The sequence below is a fragment of the Canis lupus genome, chromosome 19, assembly GCF_048164855.1.
Source record: "Canis lupus baileyi chromosome 19, mCanLup2.hap1, whole genome shotgun sequence".
NCBI lineage: Eukaryota > Metazoa > Chordata > Mammalia > Carnivora > Canidae > Canis > Canis lupus.
The window spans coordinates 39,302,342-39,324,603 of NC_132856.1; the positions used below are offsets into that span (position 1 = coordinate 39,302,342).

General features: G+C 60.0%; 1 protein-coding gene across 1 annotated transcript; it reads left to right on the forward strand.

Moving 5' to 3' along the window:
• The first annotated feature begins 14,054 nt into the window (after window positions 1-14,054).
• DUSP7 (dual specificity phosphatase 7) lies at window positions 14,055-21,379 on the forward strand. The gene is made up of 3 exons (XM_072786005.1): window positions 14,055-14,641; window positions 16,114-16,548; window positions 19,294-21,379. Exons 1-3 carry the CDS (start codon window positions 14,125-14,127, stop codon window positions 19,599-19,601), a joined length of 1,260 nt encoding a protein of 419 aa, XP_072642106.1. The 5' UTR covers window positions 14,055-14,124; the 3' UTR covers window positions 19,602-21,379.
• The last annotated feature ends 883 nt before the right edge of the window (window positions 21,380-22,262 follow it).

A 22,262-nucleotide genomic window follows, 5' to 3' on the forward strand; every position in this document is an offset into this window, starting at 1 on the left:
CTACCCTTTGCCAGACTCTCAGGGTTCCAGGATGAACCTGTTCTTCTGCCAGAGACACTGAGGGAGGCCGCTCAGGCAAGCTGGACGAGCAAGCCAGAAAGCAGTGGCAGCCGAGTCCTGTCGCCACCCGTGGCAAGCCTGCTCCCCTTTGACTCCTGAGTCTCCTCTCCCCGCGAGCTCCTGACAGACTGTGTCCCCCACACAGAGACTCAGGTGGCACCAGCCAGCCTGACCTGGAAACTGCCGTATTCCCACCCAGCACTGTCCTTATCCCTCTGCCCCAGGACCCACTGGCCACAGGTGCATGACTTCGTGCTGACGCAGGAGCAGTGGGTCCAGTCGGGGATCGCTGTGGGAGTCCCGGGGCCCGACCCACTGCCTGAGGCCAGATGTTGGCTCTGTGATCTCCAGTGAGTTGCCGCAGCTTGTGGAGTGTCCCTCTGTGAGATAATGCCTGTCTGACCAGGCGCAGGAAGCGCTCAGAGCAGTGACTGACACAGAGCGTGGATGTGGTCAATGTGTGACACCGCCGCCGCCACCACCACCCTGTCACTTCTGGCAGGTCAGCCGCCTTCCATGGAATTGGTCCGTGTGTTAATGGGCTGATGGTCCTAGGGTCGCTCTGGCCCTGGAATTCTAGGTGGCCAGAGTAATGATCTCTCGACACTGTGAGCCCCACCATGGGCATCCCCAGTGGTGCAGAGGGATTTGGGCCGGCAGGCAGGGGGACTCAGGGCAGCCCTTCCTCACTCGAGAGGCAAGCATTCTAAGGCCACTTCTGCTGTCCCCAAGGCCGCCACCAGAGCCAGCACCGGCTTGAGGGTGGGTGTTGGTGATTACCCGGAATCCCGGAAACCCAGCCCGCTGAGCAAGCGAGAGCATGGTGAGTCACACTGGCCCTGTTGTCCTGGCTCCCTGTCATTAACCTCATTTTCCTAAATGATTTGCTCAAGATGGGCCCCCGATGATTCCCGCCTTAACTGGTGTGTGGCCATTTAAGGGGGCCAGAAATCCCCCCCCCCCCGAGACTTCTCACTGAGTACCCCCAACTCCACCCCACCCACCCTGGGCTGCTGAGGAGGGACCACCTTGCGAAGGGAGCAGTGGCAGGCTGGTGGTGGCCCAGTGTCCTGGGGTGTCCTTCCACTTCCTGTGGGCACTGGGCCCTGGCACAGGGCCTTGTCCCATTGCCTGATGGGCTCTAGCCCACCCTAGCCGGGAGGCCATGACAACCTAGGCTCACTCACTTGGCCACTCTGGGGAAGTCTTTTAGAGGCTTTGCCCCTGGCTCCCTACCCAGGAGGGCTGAGCTTGTGCTCCAGATAGGACTGGAGCCAGGCCAGAGAGCCTGGGGCGAAGCCATTAGGAAGCTTTCATGCCAGCCCCTCCTGGGGCTGGGAGCTGCCGTGTGCAAACACTCTCCCAAGAACCTATTTATAGAGCAAGGCCAAGGAGTGCTTTCACTTTAGGTGAGGCCACCTTGAGCCCCATCTGCCGGGGAGTGCCTTCAGGCTCCAGGAATGCCACCCCCCCTTACTCCCTCCCCCCCTCCTACCACCTATGAGAAGTCTGAGCACTAGGAGAAGGAACCTGGGCAGGAGAGGAAGTCATGTTCTGAGAAGCTTCCCTTTCTCAACCCCAAGCTTCTCCTTCAGGCACACTGTGTGTTCCTGCAAGTGGGACTTGGGCACCTTCCATGGGTACCCCAGTAGGCAGAGGCTGGCTTGCAGGAGCCAAGGTCTGTGCCAGCAGTGTCACTCTGCCATGCGTCCTGACATCAGCCCTGGTCCATCTCCATTCTCCTCAGCTTCAGAATTGAGACTGCCTTCAGAGCCATGGATGTCCCTGAGCACTGGGGGCCCATGTTTATTCAGTCCATGTCGCTCTCCTGGTCTTGGGCCTGGCGGAGGACACACACATCCCACTGATGCCCTGCCCAGCTGGCCTCTTCCAGACCTTGGCCCTGCTGCGGCCCTCCCCGGGCAGGTCTCTCTAGAACCACCTAGCTCTCCTAGAAGATCTATGATGCCCCACCCTCCCTATGCACTGAGCCCCTTAAACCCTGACCCCACCCAAGACATGTCCCTCCTGCCCACTCCCAGCTCAGCCCCCAGAATCTTCTTCCTATGACAACTGCTCCTGGATTGGCTCCTCCAAAGCCTCTGAAACTTAGAGCCAGAGAAGCAGTGCAATTAGTCCTCCCAGGCCCTCCAGGCAGCGGCTTACATGCGCCAGCTAACTGGAAACAGAAGGTGCTTTCTGTGGCAGAGGCCTGGGCCAGCCCACATCTGGGCCACCGCCATGGACTTCTTAGCTCAAACAGTGAAGCTGACCTTCACTCCTGAGGTTGCCCTGGTCCTAGGGTTGGGCCTAGCACCTCCGGTAGTTAGAGTGTGTTTGAGATAGAGCCATTTGTGAGACCCCACAAGGATGCCCATACCTTTTGAGAGATACTCTAAAGTCTCCCATTGGGGGATAAATGCCTCTGGTTTGAGGTAGCCTCCTCTCTATAGACCACTGGGTGAGGGACGGGAGCCTCAGGCTCATGCAGGTCGGGTTAGGGCCCTCCAAGCTACCCCCAGAAGCTTGCACCTGCCTACCACTCAGGCCATCCCCAAGCTAGCCCCCCAAGGAGATAGGACCTGCTGAGTTACCTGATGGTTTCTTGCCTGGTCTCCCACTTCTGCTCTTGTCCTACCCCATCTGTTCTCCTCAGAGTGGCCAGGGTCTACTAAGTGATCAGAATAAAAAGTAATAAATAGTAAAGGGAGAGCAGGTAAGAGAGCTCATGCCACACCTGCTCCACCGCCAGTGGCCCCGCAGCCTCCTGCACGGCAAGTGGAGGTCCCAGTGTGACCCACAGCCATTGAGGCCTTACCCAATCCTGCCTGTCTGCCACCCCGTCTCTTGCCACCCTCCACCCTCTTCTCATCCCCCCTGCCCCCAGCCACAGCAGCCTCCTTATCTCCTTGGGCACACCAGGCACATTCCAGGCCCAGGGCCTCTGTACTCTTGCTGCTGCCAGGAATGCTCCGACGTCACCTCTGGGCTTCAGCCTCCTCATCCACAGAATGGGAGAAGAGCAGGAGTGGCCTTCTAGAGCTGCTGGGAAGATTCACCAAGACAGTTCATACGAAGCCCTAGGAGTAGGCCTCGTCCTTCCTGGGCTCCAGCCCATGGCCTAGGGAGGGGGCTAGGGAGCCCCTAGAGAGGTGGAGCCCTAAGGGCTCGGCAACTAGTATCAGAGTCCTGCAGGTCGGCCAGCTGGCTATAAGGCTGACTCCAGGCTCAGCTGGCCTCCAGGTGGGCCAGCTGGAAACACAGGGCAGGGGGGGATCCCTTGTACCCAGTGAGGCCCTGAGACTCTGCTCCCTAACCCCCATGGGTCTTGCTCACAGACACCCCCTCCACACATGTGATCATGGCTCCCTACACAGCCTTTTCCTAGTGAGGCTTCCAGCCATCAGGCCCATCCAGGTGCCCAGGCACGGCCCCTACCTGACTGGCCCCAAGCTACATGGCAGGCCTCCCTGCGAACCCACTAGCCAAGAGGGGCAAATGTGAGGGTAGGACTGACAGGTCAGGGGCCCTGCTCTGCCCAGGGCTCTCTGGTGCACAAGGAGGGAGGCTGGGCTGGATCTGAAGGAGCACTTTGCTACTGGCCCGCTGGCTGGCTGGCTCTCAGGGGCTTCCTCATGCCCCCAGGGCTCCTTCCACCCAGCTGGTTTTGTCTTGTCCCTAATGGCTCAGAGCCCCAGCCCAGGAGGGCTAGGAGACTGGGGCTTTTTCCACTTGAAGGAAAGGAGCAGGCCCTCTGAGGGTCTCTCCCACCTCTGCCCCCAGTGGACTGGGGGTCTGGGAGCCTCCTAGAGGAGCCTGGGAGCCTGGCAGTTAGCCTGAGGCAGGAGACACCAGGACTTCTGGGGGGTGAAGTCTCCTCCCCTTGCTGCTCTCCCCCTTCTTCCTTTTCTTCCTCTCTGTCCTCCCCCACCTCCTCCTCCTCCTCCTTCTCCTCTTCCTCCACACATGTTTCCAATCCTCTCCCAGGTCCTGCTCCCCCCACCCCAGCCCCTTCCCGTTTCCTCTCCGAGGCATCCACTTGCATGTGGAACTCATTAGGAGACCCTCAGGGCTCGTAACCCAACTCTGGCCTTGGCTTGGGGAGGGGGCCCTGTCCAAGGCTCCCAAGCTGAGACCAGGCAGCTTCCCCTTCCGCCCCGCCCAGCCCCATGCAGCTTTGAGCTGGGAGCCACCGGAGCTGGTCGGGGCCAAGGGCTGGTGGCTGCTGGTGAGGGGCGGCACAGCTGGGTGTCTGGCTCACCTCCTCTCTCTCCAGCCTGGGCTCCCCAGTGCCCATTGATCATCCTTGCCTCCCCACTGGGCTAGTTTCTAACCACATGGCGGGGTGGGTGGCTGGACCTGCGGCGGGAAACAGACTGCTGGGTCCCACAGCAGGTCAGAAGAAGGGCGTGAGGTTCTGAGTGATCTCCTTGATGATCAGCTTCCCGTCTGAAGATGGGAAGGACAGTCCAGGGAAGACAACGTGGTGTGAAAAGCCACTAGGCAACATGGACCACCTTCTCCCTCACTGAAGGACGTGCTGAGGGCATAATAGTCCCACGAGCTGATAGGAGGTTATGCTGGAAACTGATGCTGTGGTCTCCAGAGTTTTTTTTTTTTTTAAGAGTTTATTTATTTAGTTAATAGAGAGAGAGAGGAGGGAAAAGCGGAGGGAGAGGGACAAGCAGATGGCTCTCTAAGCCCAGAGCCCAACAAAGGGAGGTGGTATTTGATCACACAACCCCAAGATCATGACTTGAGCTGAAATTAAGAGTTGGACATCTAATGGACTGAGCCACCCAGGTACCCCTGTGGTCTCCAGAGTTTGGGAAATGCCAGATGAACAAAATAAGCCCAGCTAGATACTTGCAGGACTTGTCAAAACCTTTAACACACTCATATGCTATGCAGCTTTGGCCATAGAGCTCATGGCGTTTTCCAGACATTTGACCACCTGACCTTTTCTATCAAGGTATACTGGGCAGGCCCAGTGTTCCATGGATCCCACTTTGGACAGTGCTACAGGAAAAACCCTGAGGAGGCAGGAGATATGGGTCAAAGCCCCCTGATGGGAAAGGCTCTCTGAGTTCAGAGCAGGGGCTATTGTCTGCTGGGTCTGAGCAAAAGGTGGGCACTGAATGTGTGTGACAGCTAAGGAAGGGTGAACAGAAGGTAGCAGGGGGCTGGTGCGGCCAAGGCTTGCAGGTGGGACCATGTTTGAGCCACACTGGGGTCCTGATCACTCTGACTCCCTTCCTACCCTTCATCATGGGAGGGCAGGCAGGTGGGTGGGCAGGCGTGGCCACAGAGTCAAAGGCATGAGGCTGGCGGGCAGGGCCTTGCCCCACGGGATGGGACCTGCACAGGCAGGCCTCGGGTGTTGGGAGCGTCCATGCCGCCACCCCCACCACGACATCAACCTCAGGACAGGGCAGCCACCAGCTCCAGGTTCAGCCAGAGGTACTGTGTCTCTTCTCCCTGCTGGGGCGGAGAGCCCGTTCTGCTCACACTTCCCAGCGCAGCAGCCACAGGACCCCTCCTCATCCCAGTGCTCCAGGAAGCCTTCCCTTGGGGATCATTGCCCGCCTCCAGGGCCCTCACCCCACTGCCTGGGTCCAAGAGAGTTGAGCCAGGGGATATGTGCTCATCCCTGGGCTGGGCCCTCCAGTGGTGGGCTTCCTCCTGCCTCCTAGCAATTGGCATGGTGTGCTGCACCCCTGCCTTATAGAAGAGGAAACTGAAGCCTTGGGAGGGGAAGCTGGTGGTGGAAGCAGGATTGGAACCAGGTCTCTGGGTCAGGCCCACCATTCCTCCTCTCGCTCCTGCCCTGTACCAACACACATGGCACACTCACTCCTTGGATACTCCTTGGAGCCCTGAAAGAGCGTCCATTTGATTCCTGTCTCCCAGGAGACTGTAGCCTTTGCAGGGATGGATTCCCCCAGGCCATGGGGCCTGTGGCAGGAGTAGGGCAGTGTAGGGCCAAGCCGGAAAGGGGGGTTTCCTCTAGACCATTTTCTGGTGCGGCCCCTGGGGCCCATCGAGTTGGGAACACGGCACATCCAGTCTGGGCAGGCAGCGGACGGCTGAGCCCATGCGGGATGGTGCTGGGCCCTGAGGCCTCAACCCCGCAACTTCACGCCCGGCCCAGGCCAGCTGGCTCCCAGGCCATTTCCCAGGCCTCGTCATAATCATGTGGTCACCGTCACTGTCACCATCAATGCCTGTAGGAGGGATTCCTGAAAAACAGGGCTCTGTGGGCCAGTGGGGAGGGAACCAGACAGGCCCAGGCAGCAGGCAGATACTAATGAGGCAATTAGGCCTGGCAGCTACAGAGAGCCCTAGCAGTCTCCACCCCTTGGCCCACCCGAAGCAGACCCAGCCCAGGCCGCTGGCACTTCCGCCCCACCAGATACCCTGGGAATTCCCAGCCTCCTCCAGCCTCTCAGCCTCAAAGGTTGGGCTGACTCTACTGTCAGGAGCCTGCCATTGCTGGCCCTCCCAGTCAAAAAACCATAGGCTGGTTCAGCAAAGACAGAACCAGGACACACATACCTGCTCCTGACTCCATCACTACTTCCTGCCTTTGCTCTAGCTGGGAATGCCTGTCTAGGTCACCCTCCTGCCTCCCACCCCTGCTCAAGCCAGTGGGGCTCCAGGCCCTTCCTGAGAAGACTCAGAAGTCTGGAGCATGACGCCAAGGGCAACATGGTGGCCAGATGGGCAGGTTGCTAAGGACTCCTATACCCCCTAAGCCCTGGCTCCCATCCCTCAGAGCCTGGGTGGGCTCATGAGGTGCTGCACATAAGTCCCAAATGTCACAAGAGGGAGGGGGAATCAGCTCAGAGTAAAAACTCTGGGGAGGGGGACACGAGGAAAGGGTTCTGGCCTTCACATGCGGCTTTGGAGCAGGGAGCTGGACCACCTGGGCTTATCTGGGCTCTTTCCCTCTCTCCTCTCCTTTCTTCTGAAACCCCAGGAAAGCAGGCCCAGTCTGCCTGGTTTCCTGAGGCCCTCTAGGGATGACCTCAGTGGCAGTGGCTGGGGCTCCCAGCTGAGTCTGACTCCCAGCCCCACGCTTACTGCAGGCTTGTGGGCAGCAGTATGCAGGATTAGAACCCAGCCTAGGGACCCAAGGACCTCTGAGTCCACCAAGAGGGAAGAGTTTTGGCTCAACCTTGGGAGAAAGGGCGAGCTGCACCTGGCTGGCAGAGAGGGAGAGCCCTCTCTCAAACAGGGAAATTGAGGCCTAGTGCCTGAGGTTGGGAGCACGTTGAGAGCAGGAATCCATCCCTCGATGGCAAGGAGCCTCTTCTGGCTCCAGGTAATCTCACTGAGTGACTCTGGGCAGGTCATACAGGACAGGCTGTGAGGCCCAGGAGGGAAACGGAAGTCGGAAGCTTCAGAATCATCCAGTGTGCAGGGGAGAGCCAAAGGCATTTTAAATCACGGGACCATGGGCTCGTGGCTGACAACACAAAGTCTAGAAGGAGGTCAGGGTTCTAATGCTGGCTCAGCCACCTCCTAGGTGCCACTCTGACTCTGGAGGACAAGTGGGTTTGGAGGGAAGGATGAGAAGGTATTTCGAGGCAAGAGCTGGGAGGAGAGGGTTCCAGTAGAGGGACCTGTGAGTGCAAAGGCCCTAAATGTTGGGGTAGGGCTGGGCTGGGAGAGTGGGGGGTGTCAGAGAATCTCGGCCCCTGAGAAGAGGCAGAGCAGTGGGGACAGGGGCAGAGCCATGTCATCAAGGGCCACATTGGCCACAGAGATGACTTGGGACTCTGTCAGGACAATGGGAACTCTGGAGCAGGAGCAGGCCAAGTCTGATTCACATTCTCAAAAGGTCCCTCTGGCAGCGGTGTGGGTAGTGGGGCAGGGGCTGGGAGGGAGGCTGGTGGGATGGGCCAGGGAGAGGTAGGGAAGCCTGGACCAGGTGGTGACCATCGGAGAAGGTGAATTTCCAAGCTGGGTCAGCCAGGTATGCCACAGAAGTGGGAAGAACGTTTGATAGCACATACACTACATGCAAGATACAGCCCCCTCTTGTTAAGGGGTGAAGAGCTGCACATGCCTCCAGTCTCTCCCCCATCCTGCCAGTGTTGGTCCCCTGCCCCCAAGAAATAGGAAAGAACAAGTAGAGCAAGGGCTCCCTATGGGCCATGCTTGGGTCTCCTCCTGCAGGGGCCTGGAGCTACAGTGAGAGCCAGCTGGGAACCCCTCACCTGGGGGAAGGAGCTCTGGTTTTATTCTGGGACCCAGCCCCCTGCCACAGCTTGATTGGTAACCGTGGGCCTCAGTGTCCCCATCTGTCAAATGTGTTGACAGTCTTTCTGGAGCTGATGCAAAGCCTGGACGAGGAGCCAGAAGGGAACATGTTTTGAGACAGTCTGGTGTGCACCTGCCCAGTAAGCCCATAGGGGGCTGTGTGTGGGAGCTACTAGCTGGGAGCCCTAGGCAGGTACTACCCACCCGCCTCCAAGCCTGCCCTTCCCACTTGCCCGTGTTTATATGTTTCCTTCCCATCACCTGGGCACCATGACTCACCCCAGGCCCAATGGGTAAGTGAGTAACTGGCTGGGCCTGGAGCCAGGCCCTTGGGCAAGACATTTCCCTTCCTAGGCCTCAGCAGCATCCCCACCTGTAGAACAGACAAGCCCTGCTCTGGTCTCCGGACTGGGGTATTTCCAGTGAAGGCAGGGCTCAGGATACAGAGAAGCTGCCATAGGATGAGGGCAGCACAGGTGTGACCTATGTGCTAGGACAGAAACCAGGCCGACTTGACAACAGCCCCAAATCAGTGCTGCACAGACAGTAGCCCAGGAGACCACCACCTCCCTAAGGGGAACTCATGCTGGGGAGAGCTCAGAATGGAAGGTGGGCAGAGCCATGAGGAAGGCCTGATTGGGCCCCAGGACTCTAGGTAACCACCTGGGGACCTCCAGTGATAAAGGGGCTCACGCAGGTGAAGTCACCTGTGAGGCTCCATGGCCAGAGCTGCTCCATCCCCAATCCCTCCAGGCCTAACTGCCCTTAAGTAGGGAAAGGGCAATAAACGTGGATTAAGGGAAGAAGCACTCTGCTGAGGTCACAGGGGGGAGACTTCCTGGGGCTGAGACTCCTTGGAAGCTGGAGATGATTTCAGAGGGTGGGGGCACAGAACGAGGAAGGGTGTGGAAGCAGAGGTGCCGTGTCTGGGCCCAGAGTCAGGCCCAGGAGGAGGTCAGGGTGAAGTGAGCTGGGGCTGGGGACAGAGAGGCTGCAGCTGGCCTGCCTGTGAACTGAGACTTTAGCAGATGGGTTTTATCTCCCTTGCCCAGGGAGGGCACAATCAATCACAATCAATCAGCCGGTCATGCCTGCCTAGAAGGGTTTTGAGGCCACAGGATGGCTGGGCAAGAGACAGTGCTGTGATTGACTAGTAATGCCTGCCAGGGACAAAGCACAGCAGAGTAGTACATGCTTGTCTTCTGGTCTCTCTCCTCAGGCTGGTCCCAGAGGCTGGGCAGGCAACCGAGACAGGCACACTGTCACGGGAGCCGAGGGGGATGCACATGGGGAGGTTGGCTAAGGGCCTGCTCTGCCACTGCGGGGAACTGGGAGAGGGAGGAATTACCCTGGCCTAGTTCCCTCTGAGTCCCAGTTCCCTTCCCCGCACCCTCCCTGGCCCAGGGCAGATGCTCAGGAAGAGTTTGAACATGAACGGTGGGGAGGCTCCAGAGCGGCCTGGCTCTCCTCACTTCTTCCCCTTTGCCTTCTCCAGGCAGCCTTGGGGAGCTCCATCCTGCTGGGTCTTGTTCTCTGCTTATCCTGGGTGTGACCCTCTCCCACCTGCTCCCCAGGGCCCTGTCCTCCTACCCCTCTGACCTACACACCTGGGCAGGGCAGGGGAGGATGAACAGGCACGTGGCTCCCCAGCACTAGAGCAGTCCCAGGCAATAGCTGCCCCGTGCTGCACTGCCGTCAGCCAGGGCCAGACGGCTTCCCTCCAGAAGGAAGGCAGGGGCAGAGTTTGGTTCCATTCGGAACTCATCACTGCAGAGGTCCCAGCAAGAGCTGATAGGACAGGGTGAGCCCAGGTGACTGGAGGGCTGGGGAAGGGGAGCATGGATTCTCTCAGCCTGTAACAAGCCCTCTGGGCTACCTGTCTGTGGGTATCCCTCCAACACGGCTGGCAAGTGCCCAGACATACAAGGTCTCTGTGTGTGTGCAGATGATGGAGAACATGTGTGCACATGGTGTGTTGTGTATTTCTGCACACACACATATATGCCTGTCAGCACATGTGGACCAGTCTATGGGCATTGTGTGTCCTTACATGAGTGTGTACACGTGCAAACTCAGGTGTGCACAGCCAGCGCTCTGTCCAAGGCAGGAGAGTTGCCGGGCCTTTCACAGTTCACTTCTGGCCTGGCTTACACATTACCTGTTCTGACTGCAGCCCAGGCAGGCACCTCATCAAGGGATTGGGGAAAAGCTGACCCAAGGTTCCAGGACAAGCAGAGTGACCCCCAGGCTGGGTCTTAGGCCCAGATAGACTGGAGTCCCTGAGCCTCTCTCCCCAACCCCCAGTCAGCTCTCATGGCGGCATGAAATTGGTCACTATTACAAACTGCCCTCCTGGAATCTGCAGGAGCTCACCCTAAATTTGTGTTAGCCTCCTTAGGATAGGAGAAAGGAACTGACCTTCCTCCCTTCCTCTCCCTCTGGCCTGTGCTGTTCAAAACATGTTGGCCCATCTCTAATAAATCCATGGATACCAATGGGAAAAGGAAAGTCTGCTTTGAAGATGCTTAAATATTTTTTTAAGATTTTATTTATTTATTTATTTATTTATTTATTTGAGAGAGAGAGAGCATGCTTGAGCACAGAGGGGAGGGGCAGAGGGAAAGGGAGAAGCAGGCTCCCTGGTAAGCATGACCCCCGGATCATGACCTGAGCCATCATGACCTGAGCCAAAGGCAGACACTTAACCCACTGAGCCATGTAGGTGCCCCAGGTCCTGGGTTACCAAGCCATGTGGATGAGGGGGGCAGGCCGGGTGCACAGCAGTTCACATCTGCTCAGTTCATATCAAACATCCCACTCTCATAGCCAAGCTTTGCCCTGCTGGGAAGGCTCCTTCACTGGTTCCGGGGCTGGATATGTGCAGACAGGGAAGGTAGCTCCAAACACGCCTCATGGGTTCAGGCCTAGCGCTTGGGAGGAAAGGGATGAGACAGATGCTAGGAGGACAAATGGGCTTGATTGGCAATAGACATGCCATTGGGTGTCCAAGGGGGAAAGTCTGGTGGGGGGTGCTAAACAGTGACAGTGATAGATTCCAGAGCAAAGATGGGGGCAGGGGTCCCAGGGTTGTGGAACAGGGGGGTTATTCTAGCCTAGAGGATCAGAGGACGCCTGAACTGGGATCTTCTACAAGGCTGGCAAAGGGTAAGGGCAAAAAAAGTGCAGGCCGTGGGAGTAGTGTACAAAGGCCCAGAGGGGTATGGGAGAAGGAGACAGCCCTACACTGTCCTGTCATACATATGCTACCTGCAGTTCTCTTCCTGAGACCAGCTTACCCCCAGGGACCCAGACCTGTTCTGGGGGCCCCCCCACCCTGCCCCTCAGGGAGACCTTGGTGAGGGTGTTAGAGGGGAGGTGGGGCCCCTCTCCTGGGGGCTGCAGGTGGGAGAGGGCCTGAACCCTGAAGGGCAAGAAAGGCCACATTCCCGAACAGGAGGAATGTCTTTGATCCCAAGACCTTGCTCAGGGCACCAGGCTCCCTTTCCCAGGTACCTTTCCCAGCATTCTTGAGGGAGACTCACAGTTACAGGGCAAGTCCCTGGGCAGAGGTGGTTCTGGCCTCCCCCTCTCTGACCAAGGGCAAGTTCCTGCTGTGCTCTGTAAGTCAGAGGGGTCTGTGTCGTCCCCCCACCGCCCCCGCCCCGCTTGCATGCAAGCCTGCACACATATACACGTGCACCCAGGGCATCCCTGCTCTGATCCATTTTACGCATTGTCTAGCTGTTTGAGACTGGAGGCAGGCCTTCCACTCAGGAACCAAAGCTTTGGGCTACTCCTCCAAGTTGACTGATGGGGGCCCAGGGCCCCTGTGGGAAGCTCAGAAGTCTGGCCTGCCGTGCTTATTCTGTTCCACTCCTTTGCTTCCACTGTCACCTTCTCCTCAGGTGCCTCCACCCTCCTGTACTCATCTGAACCCCGCCTCTTCTAGCTCCCGTCTTCACACTCCTTGCTGGGGGATGCCCCACCTCCTGGGGAGTTTCTCCATGTCCCCCACATCCTCACAGGTCTCTCCTCTAGCCTGCCCTGACCCCCAGGAGTCCCGAAGGGGAGACAAGGGAGCCATCACAAGCTAGTGGGAGGGGCGGCAGGGCCTCCCTCCTCTGTCCAGGGAGGTTCTTTCTCCTACATGGGGGGGCAGGGACTGCGAGGACACAGTGGAGGCTCCCATTTCAGATGCGCCCCCACTATTGAGAGCAGTGGCCAATTCCTCATCAGGCACTGCCGTACCCGAAGCCCCAGCAAGCCCGCAACAAGCCCGCTGAGGAATGATTCACCCGCCAGCAGCTCCCCTCCCGCGTGGGTCTGCTCAGGCCTCTTTTCAAGCGCTGCGTCCATCCCTGACAACCAGCCACCCGGAGTGCCAGCCGAGCCCGACCTCGGAGAAGCACCCTCTTAGCGGGCCAGATCTGTGATGGGCTTGCTGGGCTCTGTCCAGGCAAAGCGGCTGCGTGCCGACCCGCCTCGGGCGGAGTGAGGCACCCTGCCCGCGGGGAACGGGCCGCGCTAGCTCCCTCCCCGGGCAGACGACACAGGCCCCGGAGGGAAAGCGCGGCACGCCGTGCGCACGCGCGCCGCTCCAGTCGAGCCGCTTTGTTCCCGGGCTACCTGCGGCTCCATTCACCTCCTCCGCCCCGCCCGGCCGCCCGCGAGCCGACACACCGCGCCGGCGGAGGCCCCGCCCCCTCCCCTGCGCGGGGCGGGGCCGAGCCGAGCCCCGCCCCGCCCCCACCGCCTCCTCCAGCCGCGATTGGCCGTCTGCGCGACGCACTCCCGCCCCCGGCGCAAGGTGGTTGGTGCGCAGGGGAGGGGGCTGGCGAGGCAGAGGGGCCGATAAAGGAGAGCGCCCCTCCCACCCGCCCCCGAGGAAAAGTCACGTGGCGCTTCGCTGGGCGCCTGTCACCTCCCCGCGGGTAAAGCCTTCTTAAAGGGCTCGCTCGCTCTTCCTAGGCGTCTAGCCCTTTGCAGGATCTCTCCAGTCCTGCCCGCGGAGTGTGGCGCGGCCCTGGGGCCCTGCTGCTCCTCCAGCCCCCTGTCTGCTGATTCCCCACCTGGACGGCTGGGGTGGGATCCCCCTTCCAGGGGTAGCCTGTGGCCGTCGTAGGGACTGGGCAGTCGCCCGAAACGGTGACCTCCTAAGCACGGTGCCTGGCACGTAGTAGGCGTTCAGTATCCATTTGTTGAATGAGCTCGCTGAGAAAATGAATGAATGGGGTTGACAGACAGGAGGAGGGGACATTGGCTCAGCGTGACCGCCCCCACCCGCCGCCCTATCCCGGGGGAGACTCTGCTTCAGTGCAGGAGGGGAGGAATGCCGGGCGCAGGACGCCCCTAAGGCAGCTCTTCACGGTAGGACTCGGCGGAGCTGGGAGCGCGGGCTTAGGGGAAGGGGCTCGGCCAGGCATCCCAGACGCGTCCTAGCCAGGTTCCCGCCGAGCTGGGGCGAGGGCCCCGGCGGGCGCAGGTCTCTGCGCGCGCGCCCGCGTCCTCCGCGGGGAGGGGCGGCGGAGGCGCGGCGCCTTTAAGCCCGGGCGCCGGCCCCGCGGCCCCGCCCCCCGGAGGACGCCTCGGCGCGCGGCCGCCGGAGCCGCCGTTTAATTGGGGCTGTCAGGCCGCGGCGCGCGCGGAGGGCCGGGCGGGACGGAGGCCGGGAGGCCGGGGCGGCGGGCGCGCAGCTCGGCGGGAGGCGGGCGCCCGGAGACGCGGCTGGGGCCCGCGCGGCCGCGGCGCCGTCCCAGGGCAGGGCTGCCCGGCCCCTGCCCCGGGCCGCCCGCGCTCCCCATGAAAAACCAGCTCCGCGGCCCCCCAGCGCGGGCGCACATGTCGGCCTCGGGGGCGTCGGCTGCTGGGGACACCGGGGCGGGGTCGGAGCCCGGTGCGGGGCCCGGGTCCGGCACTAGCACCGGCGCGGGAGCGGCGACGGGTGCGGGGGCCATGCCCTGCAAGAGCGCCGAGTGGCTGCAGGAGGAGCTGGAGGCGCGCGGCGGCGCGTCCCTGCTGCTGCTCGACTGCCGGCCGCACGAGCTCTTCGAGTCGTCGCACATCGAGACGGCCATCAACCTGGCCATCCCGGGCCTCATGCTGCGCCGCCTGCGCAAGGGCAACCTGCCCATCCGCTCCATCATCCCCAACCACGCCGACAAGGAGCGCTTCGCCACGCGCTGCAAGGCGGCCACCGTGCTGCTCTACGACGAGGCCACGGCCGAGTGGCAGCCGGAGCCCGGCGCTCCCGCCTCGGTGCTTGGCCTGCTCCTGCAAAAGCTGCGCGACGACGGCTGCCAGGCCTACTACCTCCAAGGTGAGGGCAGCACTGAGACCCCCGTCCGGGACTGGGGCTCTCCCGAGGCTCCCTGACGCCCCCGCCGGAGGCTGCTTTCTCTCCATGCGCTACGCCTGCCTGGCCGGCGCCACGTCGCCCCCGGCTCGCATCCGCCTCTACCGGGAGCTCGGCCCCCGCGGTGAGGGTTTAGACTGGCACGAGGGCCCCCTCTGCACCACCTTCTCGGCACGATTCGAGTGGGCTGAACAAACTTTCCCGGCCTGGGCTTTCCTTTTTGTTTCCCCCCCTGTTTTGGGACCATGGCAGCGCCTAGGTTCCTGCTGAGCCCCTCAGCGAGGAAGGGGCCGCCTCCTGGGACCCCAGAGATGACAGGGCACCCATGTCCAGCTCCTCCAGCCTAGAGTGTGTGTCCCTGGAAGACCAGGGTCAGGATATAGGAGCCTTTGGCAGCATTAATCCCCACCCCCAAGGTATGGGGACGTTTGGGTGGGGGGACTCCGGGCATCCCCGCTTTGGTCTCACTACTTGGGGGTCACAGCCTTTCAGAGGCACTTGGGGCAGGACTATAAGCAGCGTCCCCTGCCCTGGCTTTCCGGGACCCCCAAGTCCCCAGCCTACTGCCCTAAAGCTTGTGGAAGGGGGAGGCAGCTGGGGGGCGAGTGGCTGCAGCCGGTGTTTCCAATTAACATTCCAAAATGGCCTCTCGCTGGCAGCGGGCGGGCAGGCGGGGAGGGGAGGGGAGGCCTGCGGCACCCTCGGGCGCAGGGCCCATCCTAGCTGCAAGGCGCTCCCGGTTCTCGGCTGTGTAAAGCCCCCGCAGCCCTCCCCCTCTGTGTTTCTAAGGCTGAGGGTCCTGAGTTCTCAGGGGGAGAGGTGGAGTTGGGACCCCTTTTACGAACTTGCCACTGTGAGAGGAAAGAGCCAACCAGTGCTTTCACGCTGCCCGCCCTGACCGTGGTTGGGGGTGAGGGACAAGGACCGGAGGCCCTCTATGGACCTGTAACGGACCTGGACCCAGCTCTGGCCCCGCTGTCTCATCTGTAAGAGGGGTTCACAAACCCACAGGTGCTGAGTCGAGATGGGGTTGTCTGCTTTCCTTTACCGTTTAGTGGTTATGGAGCACCCATGGGTGCCAGGTGTGCATGGGAGCTGTGGAAGAGAAATGAGCTGGGGCCTGGCCTTAAGTGCCCTAAAGCTGGTGATATGGCTGGGACCCTGAAGCCTTATGGGTCAGGGTATGGAGCTCAGGCATGTCACTTCATCTCCTGGGGCCTCAGTTTCCCATTCTAAGTGGGTCACTGGATGGATGATGTAGAGAACACGGTACACGTGTAATATGCTTGGCAGGACCCATATTGGCCGTTGGTGGTGTCATAGCGCTTGACAGGGGCAGCCCTGGCCACTGTTGGTTTTGGGCAGCCCACTGGTCTGGGGGCATCGGCCAGTGGCATGGGCAGTCTCTCACCCAGGCCCTCTTACCCCGGCCACAGGTGGTTTCAACAAGTTCCAGACAGAGTATTCAGAGCATTGCGAGACCAACGTGGACAGCTCGTCCTCACCGAGTGGCTCACCACCCACCTCAGTGCTGGGCCTGGGGGGCCTGCGGATCAGCTCCGACTGCTCAGACGGGGAATCAGACCGAGAGCTGCCCAGCAGTGCCACCGAGTCGGACGGCAGCCCCGTGCCATCCAGCCAACCAGCCTTCCCCGTCCAGATCCTGCCCTACCTCTACCTCGGCTGTGCCAAGGACTCCACTAACCTGGACGTGCTCGGCAAGTACGGCATCAAGTATATCCTCAACGTCACGCCTAACCTGCCCAACGCCTTTGAGCATGGTGGCGAGTTCACCTATAAGCAGATCCCCATCTCCGACCACTGGAGCCAGAACCTCTCCCAGTTCTTTCCCGAGGCCATCAGCTTCATTGGTAGGTGTCGCTATGCTCTGGGTGGGGTTGGTGGGCAGGTGCGTCGAGGTGTGTACGGGACTTGGGTGTCCCTGGCGCCTGACTGGGTACCTCGGGGCCTGTCGGAGCCTGTGTGTGCCCTGCATGTGCCAGCTTGCACCCGTGGCCGAACCCATGCCTGCTGTGAGTCACCAGGGCCCTCGGGACCTGAGCAGTCCCCTGAGTCCTGGATTCCCCCACCCCCCAACTGTTGGCACCCCATGGACTCTACTGTCCAGCTTGTGTTTTTCTGGCTCTGCTGTTTTGGGCTCAGCAAGCTGAAACATCACAGCTCTCAGACCTCCCACAGGTCTTACTTGCTCTGCATCACGCCTCAGCACACATGTTTTCCAGGAGGGGGCTGCACAGTGCCTCTTTGGACTTTATTTTGTACCTGAGGGGGTTGAAGGGTAGCCCTGGAGCCAAAAGCTGACCTCAAATGGGCAGCTATTGGAATGTGGTGACCCAGAGTGGCTCAGTAGGGCCCTGGATGCTCCCGGCAGCCAGTGGGGCTTGCTTCGAGTATAGGGGAACCTCCCCCAGAGCAGTATGTTCTGCTATTTCGCTTAGAGCCCTCAGCCCCCTTCCTCCCCAGCTGACTCAAGCTCCACGAGTTGCCTTATCTTTGCCCTCCCCGTCCTGCTTCCTCTGTGGCCAGCTGGAGGCTGTTAGACTGCAGGCCATCTTCCTGGCCCAGCTCTTACCCAGGGTGTGGGGAAGGATGAATGTAAACCTGTGGCTCTCTGAGCATGGTGACCCCGTGTTTGTGCCCAGCCTCCAGTGCCAGAGAGGAGGTGGCCTGGGCAGTCATCTCCTGCTGGCGGCTGTGTCCAGTGGAGGGCGTTTTGGTGTCAGCTGGGCCGGGCTAGCATTAATAACAGGAAGTGGGAGGCTTCCCCGCCTCATCCGCTTACTGGGAACCAAAACTAGGTGCCTGGCTGGGAGGAAGGAAGGAAGCTGAGGCCTGGGGGAGGGGCCGGGACTGGGGCGTCGGGAGCTTCCCAGCTCTGCCCTGGAGGACACGGCCAGGAGGTCTCTGGGTGCCACCTGAGTGTACACTCTCTCCCCCAGCAAGACGGGAGGAGAGAGGGGGACTCCAGACTCCCAGGGCTGAGCCTGGCTCATGGGTGCCTGGATCCTTCCGAGAGGCCCCTCTGCATCTGGGGACAGAACAGGATATAGGGGTGGGGGGACAAGTGAAGGACTAGAGGCCCAAGCATCCCCTAGGACTTAGCGGGACAGGATCAAGCCCCAGCCCCCACACTGTTCAGCCACACCCTGAGAAGGCTAAAAATAAAGCCAGCGGAAGCAGTTTCACTTTGGATCACTCGGGAGTGGGTTTGGGGGCCAAGCGTTCCCCAGATCCTGGTGTGTCCCCTCCTCCTGGAGACTCCTCTCCACCACCCCATTAGCCCCAAGTCTCAAGGTCAGACCACGGGACTCTGCACAAAGCTACAACATCTCTCTCTTCCCCTGCTAGTCTTGCCCCCAGGCAGTCCCTGAATCTGGATTAAGTACCTCCTGCACACTTAGCCCCGGGTATCCTTCCAGTGGGTGAGGAGGGGCAGCTCTGCCAGAGCAAATGAGCACTAGGGGCTGAACAACTTGGGAACCTGTGCAGCGTCCTGTGGGGGTGCACTGATTGAGTGCCCACTGTGTGCCTGGGCGCCCATCGGGCCCAGAATCAGAGAGGTGTGGGGACCTTGAGTGCCCCAGAGAGCTGCCTCTTGTTAATCTCCGTGCTTGGCACAGCTGTGGCACGGGGAGAGGCAGCAGTCCCTGGGCCCCGGGAGGAGTGATTACAGGACTGAGCTGTTCAGTGGCTCTGCCAGTGTTTATTGAGCTCCTACTGGATGTCAGGCAGAGGAGTCGGAGAGCGGCGCTGGGAGAAGCTGGGAGGGTCCGCAGAACCTGGTTGGCTGTGGTGGGAATGTCACCGGTGCAGGGGTCTGCTGGGAAGTCCCGTAAGTGAGAGCGGAGGCTCACTTCGTCTAGCCTCCCTTGTAAAACCTCAGATGCCGCCTTCTTGCCCGTCGCTGGCTGTGCAGGAGTAAGGCTAAGGTGTGGGGGACAGGGCAGCGCCGAGTGTAGGGCTGGGCCCCCCATTCCCTTTCGAGGGCCTCCCTTGGGCCTGTTCCCAGGAAGCCCTCGGCAAGGGTCCCCACAGGAGCCCCAGGAGAACAAGCTCGGCCTCTGCTGCCAGGCCAGGGGCTGACAGTGGTGTGCTAGGAGTTAGGAGGAGCCTCTCTGTGGTCTTGGGCTTGTCACTCTGTTTTTGTGGCTGTGACCTCATTTATAAAATGAACTTGCTGACCGTGGTGCAGATGGCCTGATAGGACACGGGTGACCCCCTCGGCACAGGCCGGGCAGTCAGCTGTCGCAGTAGTGGTCCGAGCAGCGACTGTGACCATCACTGGTGCCAGTGTTCAGAGAGCCCTCTCTTGGCTCAGGTCCTTACAAGAGCACTGTGAACAGGGGGGCCCATTTTATGGATAAGGAAACTGAGGCCCCGGGACATGAGTGACTTGAAGCTAATGCATGGCAGCGCCCTCTCCACATTCGTGCTCTTGACCTCCACCTCAAACTGCCATTCCACCCTTGTGGGCCTCCACCAGGTCCCCCAAGAATCAGTCAGCGCCAGCTAGTGACTATGCCAACCTCCGCGCCCTGGCACCACTCCAGCTCCCCGGAGGAGGCGCCTTCCTAACCCATGCCTGTGTGTTTCAGATGAGGCCCGCTCCAAGAAGTGTGGCGTCCTGGTGCACTGCCTAGCAGGAATCAGCCGCTCGGTGACAGTCACCGTGGCCTACCTGATGCAGAAGATGAATCTGTCGCTCAACGATGCCTACGACTTCGTCAAGAGAAAAAAGTCCAACATCTCGCCCAACTTCAACTTTATGGGGCAGCTGCTGGACTTCGAGCGGACGCTGGGGCTGAGCAGCCCGTGCGACAACCATACCCCCAGCGAGCAGCTCTACTTCTCCACGCCCACCAACCACAACCTGTTCCCGCTCAACACCCTGGAGTCCACGTGAGGCTGGGTGCAGGTGGGCGGGGCCGGCCCCTCCCGACGCCCACCTTGAGCCAGGTGGGCGGCCCACTCCTGCTACGTCCAGCCAGAACCTAGACATCGTGGGCCATGGCCTGTGCCCAGAGGCCCAGGCTGGTGGGTGGCCAAGCTTCCCTCAGTGCCCGGAGGGGGCGGACCCTGCAGCAAGGCCTCTCTCCACAGGACATCCCTGGGAGGCCCTGAGCTCTGGGACGCATGGCCTCGGGAGGCCGGTGGGGCCTCACCCTTGTCCCAGGATACTCCACCGGCAGATGGCCCGGCCAGTTTGGCTGTTTTTTTAAAGACACATCCACGGACCTGAGTTTACTTTTTACTTTTGGCAGGTAAATCCAAGCTCCCCGGAGCATGGCAAGTGTTCAAGCTCTTCTCGATTTTTCTTTTTTAACGAAAAGTGTTATTTTCAGGCTACATGCAACAGTGGATTGTATAAACCAGTATTTCATCCCTTCCCTGATCCGTTGAGAGAGAGAAGTGTTCTCAGTTTTGTTTTTCTTCCTATTTCCAAAAGCAATGATTGGTTTTTTTTGTTTTTGTTTTTAATGGAAAAAGACAAACCCCATGTTGATCTTGACCAAATGCGTTTTGCACATGTGTGAAGCCTCCCATTTCTGCAGCAGGCCCTTCTCGAAGGGGCGGCTTGCTGCTCTCTCGGCACCAGACCCCCAGTCCTGCCCACGTCTCTCGGCCCAGCCCCATGGCACTGTACTTGCAAGACGTGACTGCTGGGCTGCCGGGTGGGCTGTGTGTGGCCTGTGCGTTCTCTGCCCTCCAGCGGCCTCTGCAGCCTCCCTGAGGCAGGAGATGGGAGGCTCTGCTGCCACCCCTACCGGAGGTGGGGCTGTGGGGGGCTGCCAAGCAGTAGCATTAGCCCTCTGGGCTCAGCCCGTAGGAGGGCCTGGGCCCCGGGCCCTTTTTCTACGTACCCACTACTTCTGTCTCTCTCTTTCTCTCTCTCTCTCTCTCTCTCTCTCCCCATTTGTTTGTGACTGAGAGAGGAGGCCCAGGGGCTGGGGGAAGCTTAGGTGGTGGAGGCCCAGCCCTGTCCCTCACCCTGGCTGTTGCTTCGGTCTAGCTGCCACTCCTAGGCCCCTTGTCCCGTGGACGCTTGCCCTGCACTCATCTTGCCCATGCCTTCTACTACCAGGAAACTCGCACCCGTTTCAATCCCAGGGCAGGGGCGGAAGGGGCAAGGATGGACAAGTGAAAGGGGTATGGGGCTCTGTCCACCCCCTCCCAGGATCCATAGAACAAAGCCACGGATTCCGTTATCTTCCTCCAGTTTCGTTCCTTCTCCAGCCTGCGTCCCGCCAGGTGTCAGGACGGCACAGGGGCCCAGGGAGTGGGGAGTGGTCAGGCTGGGGTCCCTGAGTGAGCCAGTACCTGGTGTGTGAGCGAGGCCACGGAAGCTCTGCCCCACTGCGTCTTACCTCACGGGGCGGTTTTCAGGGATTCTTAAAGGCAGCGGATTAAAATCTTGCCACAGTCGAGAAATTGACAAAAAGCTTCCATGCTGTACATGGTTCTTTCTCTTTTTTACTTTTAGAAAGAAAAACCTGGAAAGATGCATCAGATTTGTGTAAATGAGAGTATGCCAGGAGGGTGGCCAGTTTTGCTTTATGATCTTATGAAGGAAAATTTGTGACCCAACATACGTGTATACACACACACATACATATATATATATCCCGAACCAGCAACGGGACTTTGTTTATATTGCAAATAAATATTATTTTTTCTTTAAAACAAGTTGTGGTGTCCAGTAAGGGCCTGGGGCCGGGGGTTGGTGGGGGAGCAGCATTCCAGCACCTACTTTGGGTGATCTGCTGGGCTGGGAGGGGGAGGAGTGGCCGGGCCTTGGGGGAGACAGCTGAGGTATGGCATTTCCCCAGCCTTTGGGTGCTATCGACAGAGACCACAGGGCTTTCTCCATGGGCTTCTGCTGATTGGTTGACAGGAGATGGAGGCTTGGAGAGGTTTGGGGGACTGAGGTCACACAACTGGGCCCCTGCTCACCCTGAATCCCTCAGGGCTGTCTACTCGGACATTGGGCAGATTTGCTCAGGGCTCTGGGCTCTTGATTGGGCCCTGGGGCTCTGAGCTTTCCTCTTTTTGCTCTTGTGCGTGGAACAGAGGTGTGTGTTCACCTCATCCTTCTTCTCAACTCCCACCCTCCCATAGTCCCTGGGAAGCCTGTGGAATATGAAACCTGGCTAATGACTGGTCAGCCCTGCTCTGCTCCCCAGGAGCTGGGCAGCCTCAGGTCACTCAAACCCTTTGGCCTCTCTTCCCATCTGTGAAGTGGAATCATTCACACTCAGATACCCTGTGCTTTTTGTGCTTGGGGCACGAGGAGCATGTTTAATTGGTTTCCTGGTCTGGGCCTACAGGATGGAACTGGCCATGCCTGGCTTCTCCAGAGCAAGTGAGCGTCCACCCACCATGCAGAACCCTTCTGGGGGCTGGAGGAAGGATGGTGGCCATGGCCTGGGGATGTGAGGCCCTCGGTGGGTGACCTAGCTCCATGTGGAATGGAACTTCGGAGGGATTTACGTTTCCTTTGCCTCTGACTGGGTTGAGTGAGCCTCAGGCAGGAACTAGGTGCTGACTCCATTTCCTCATCTCTGCC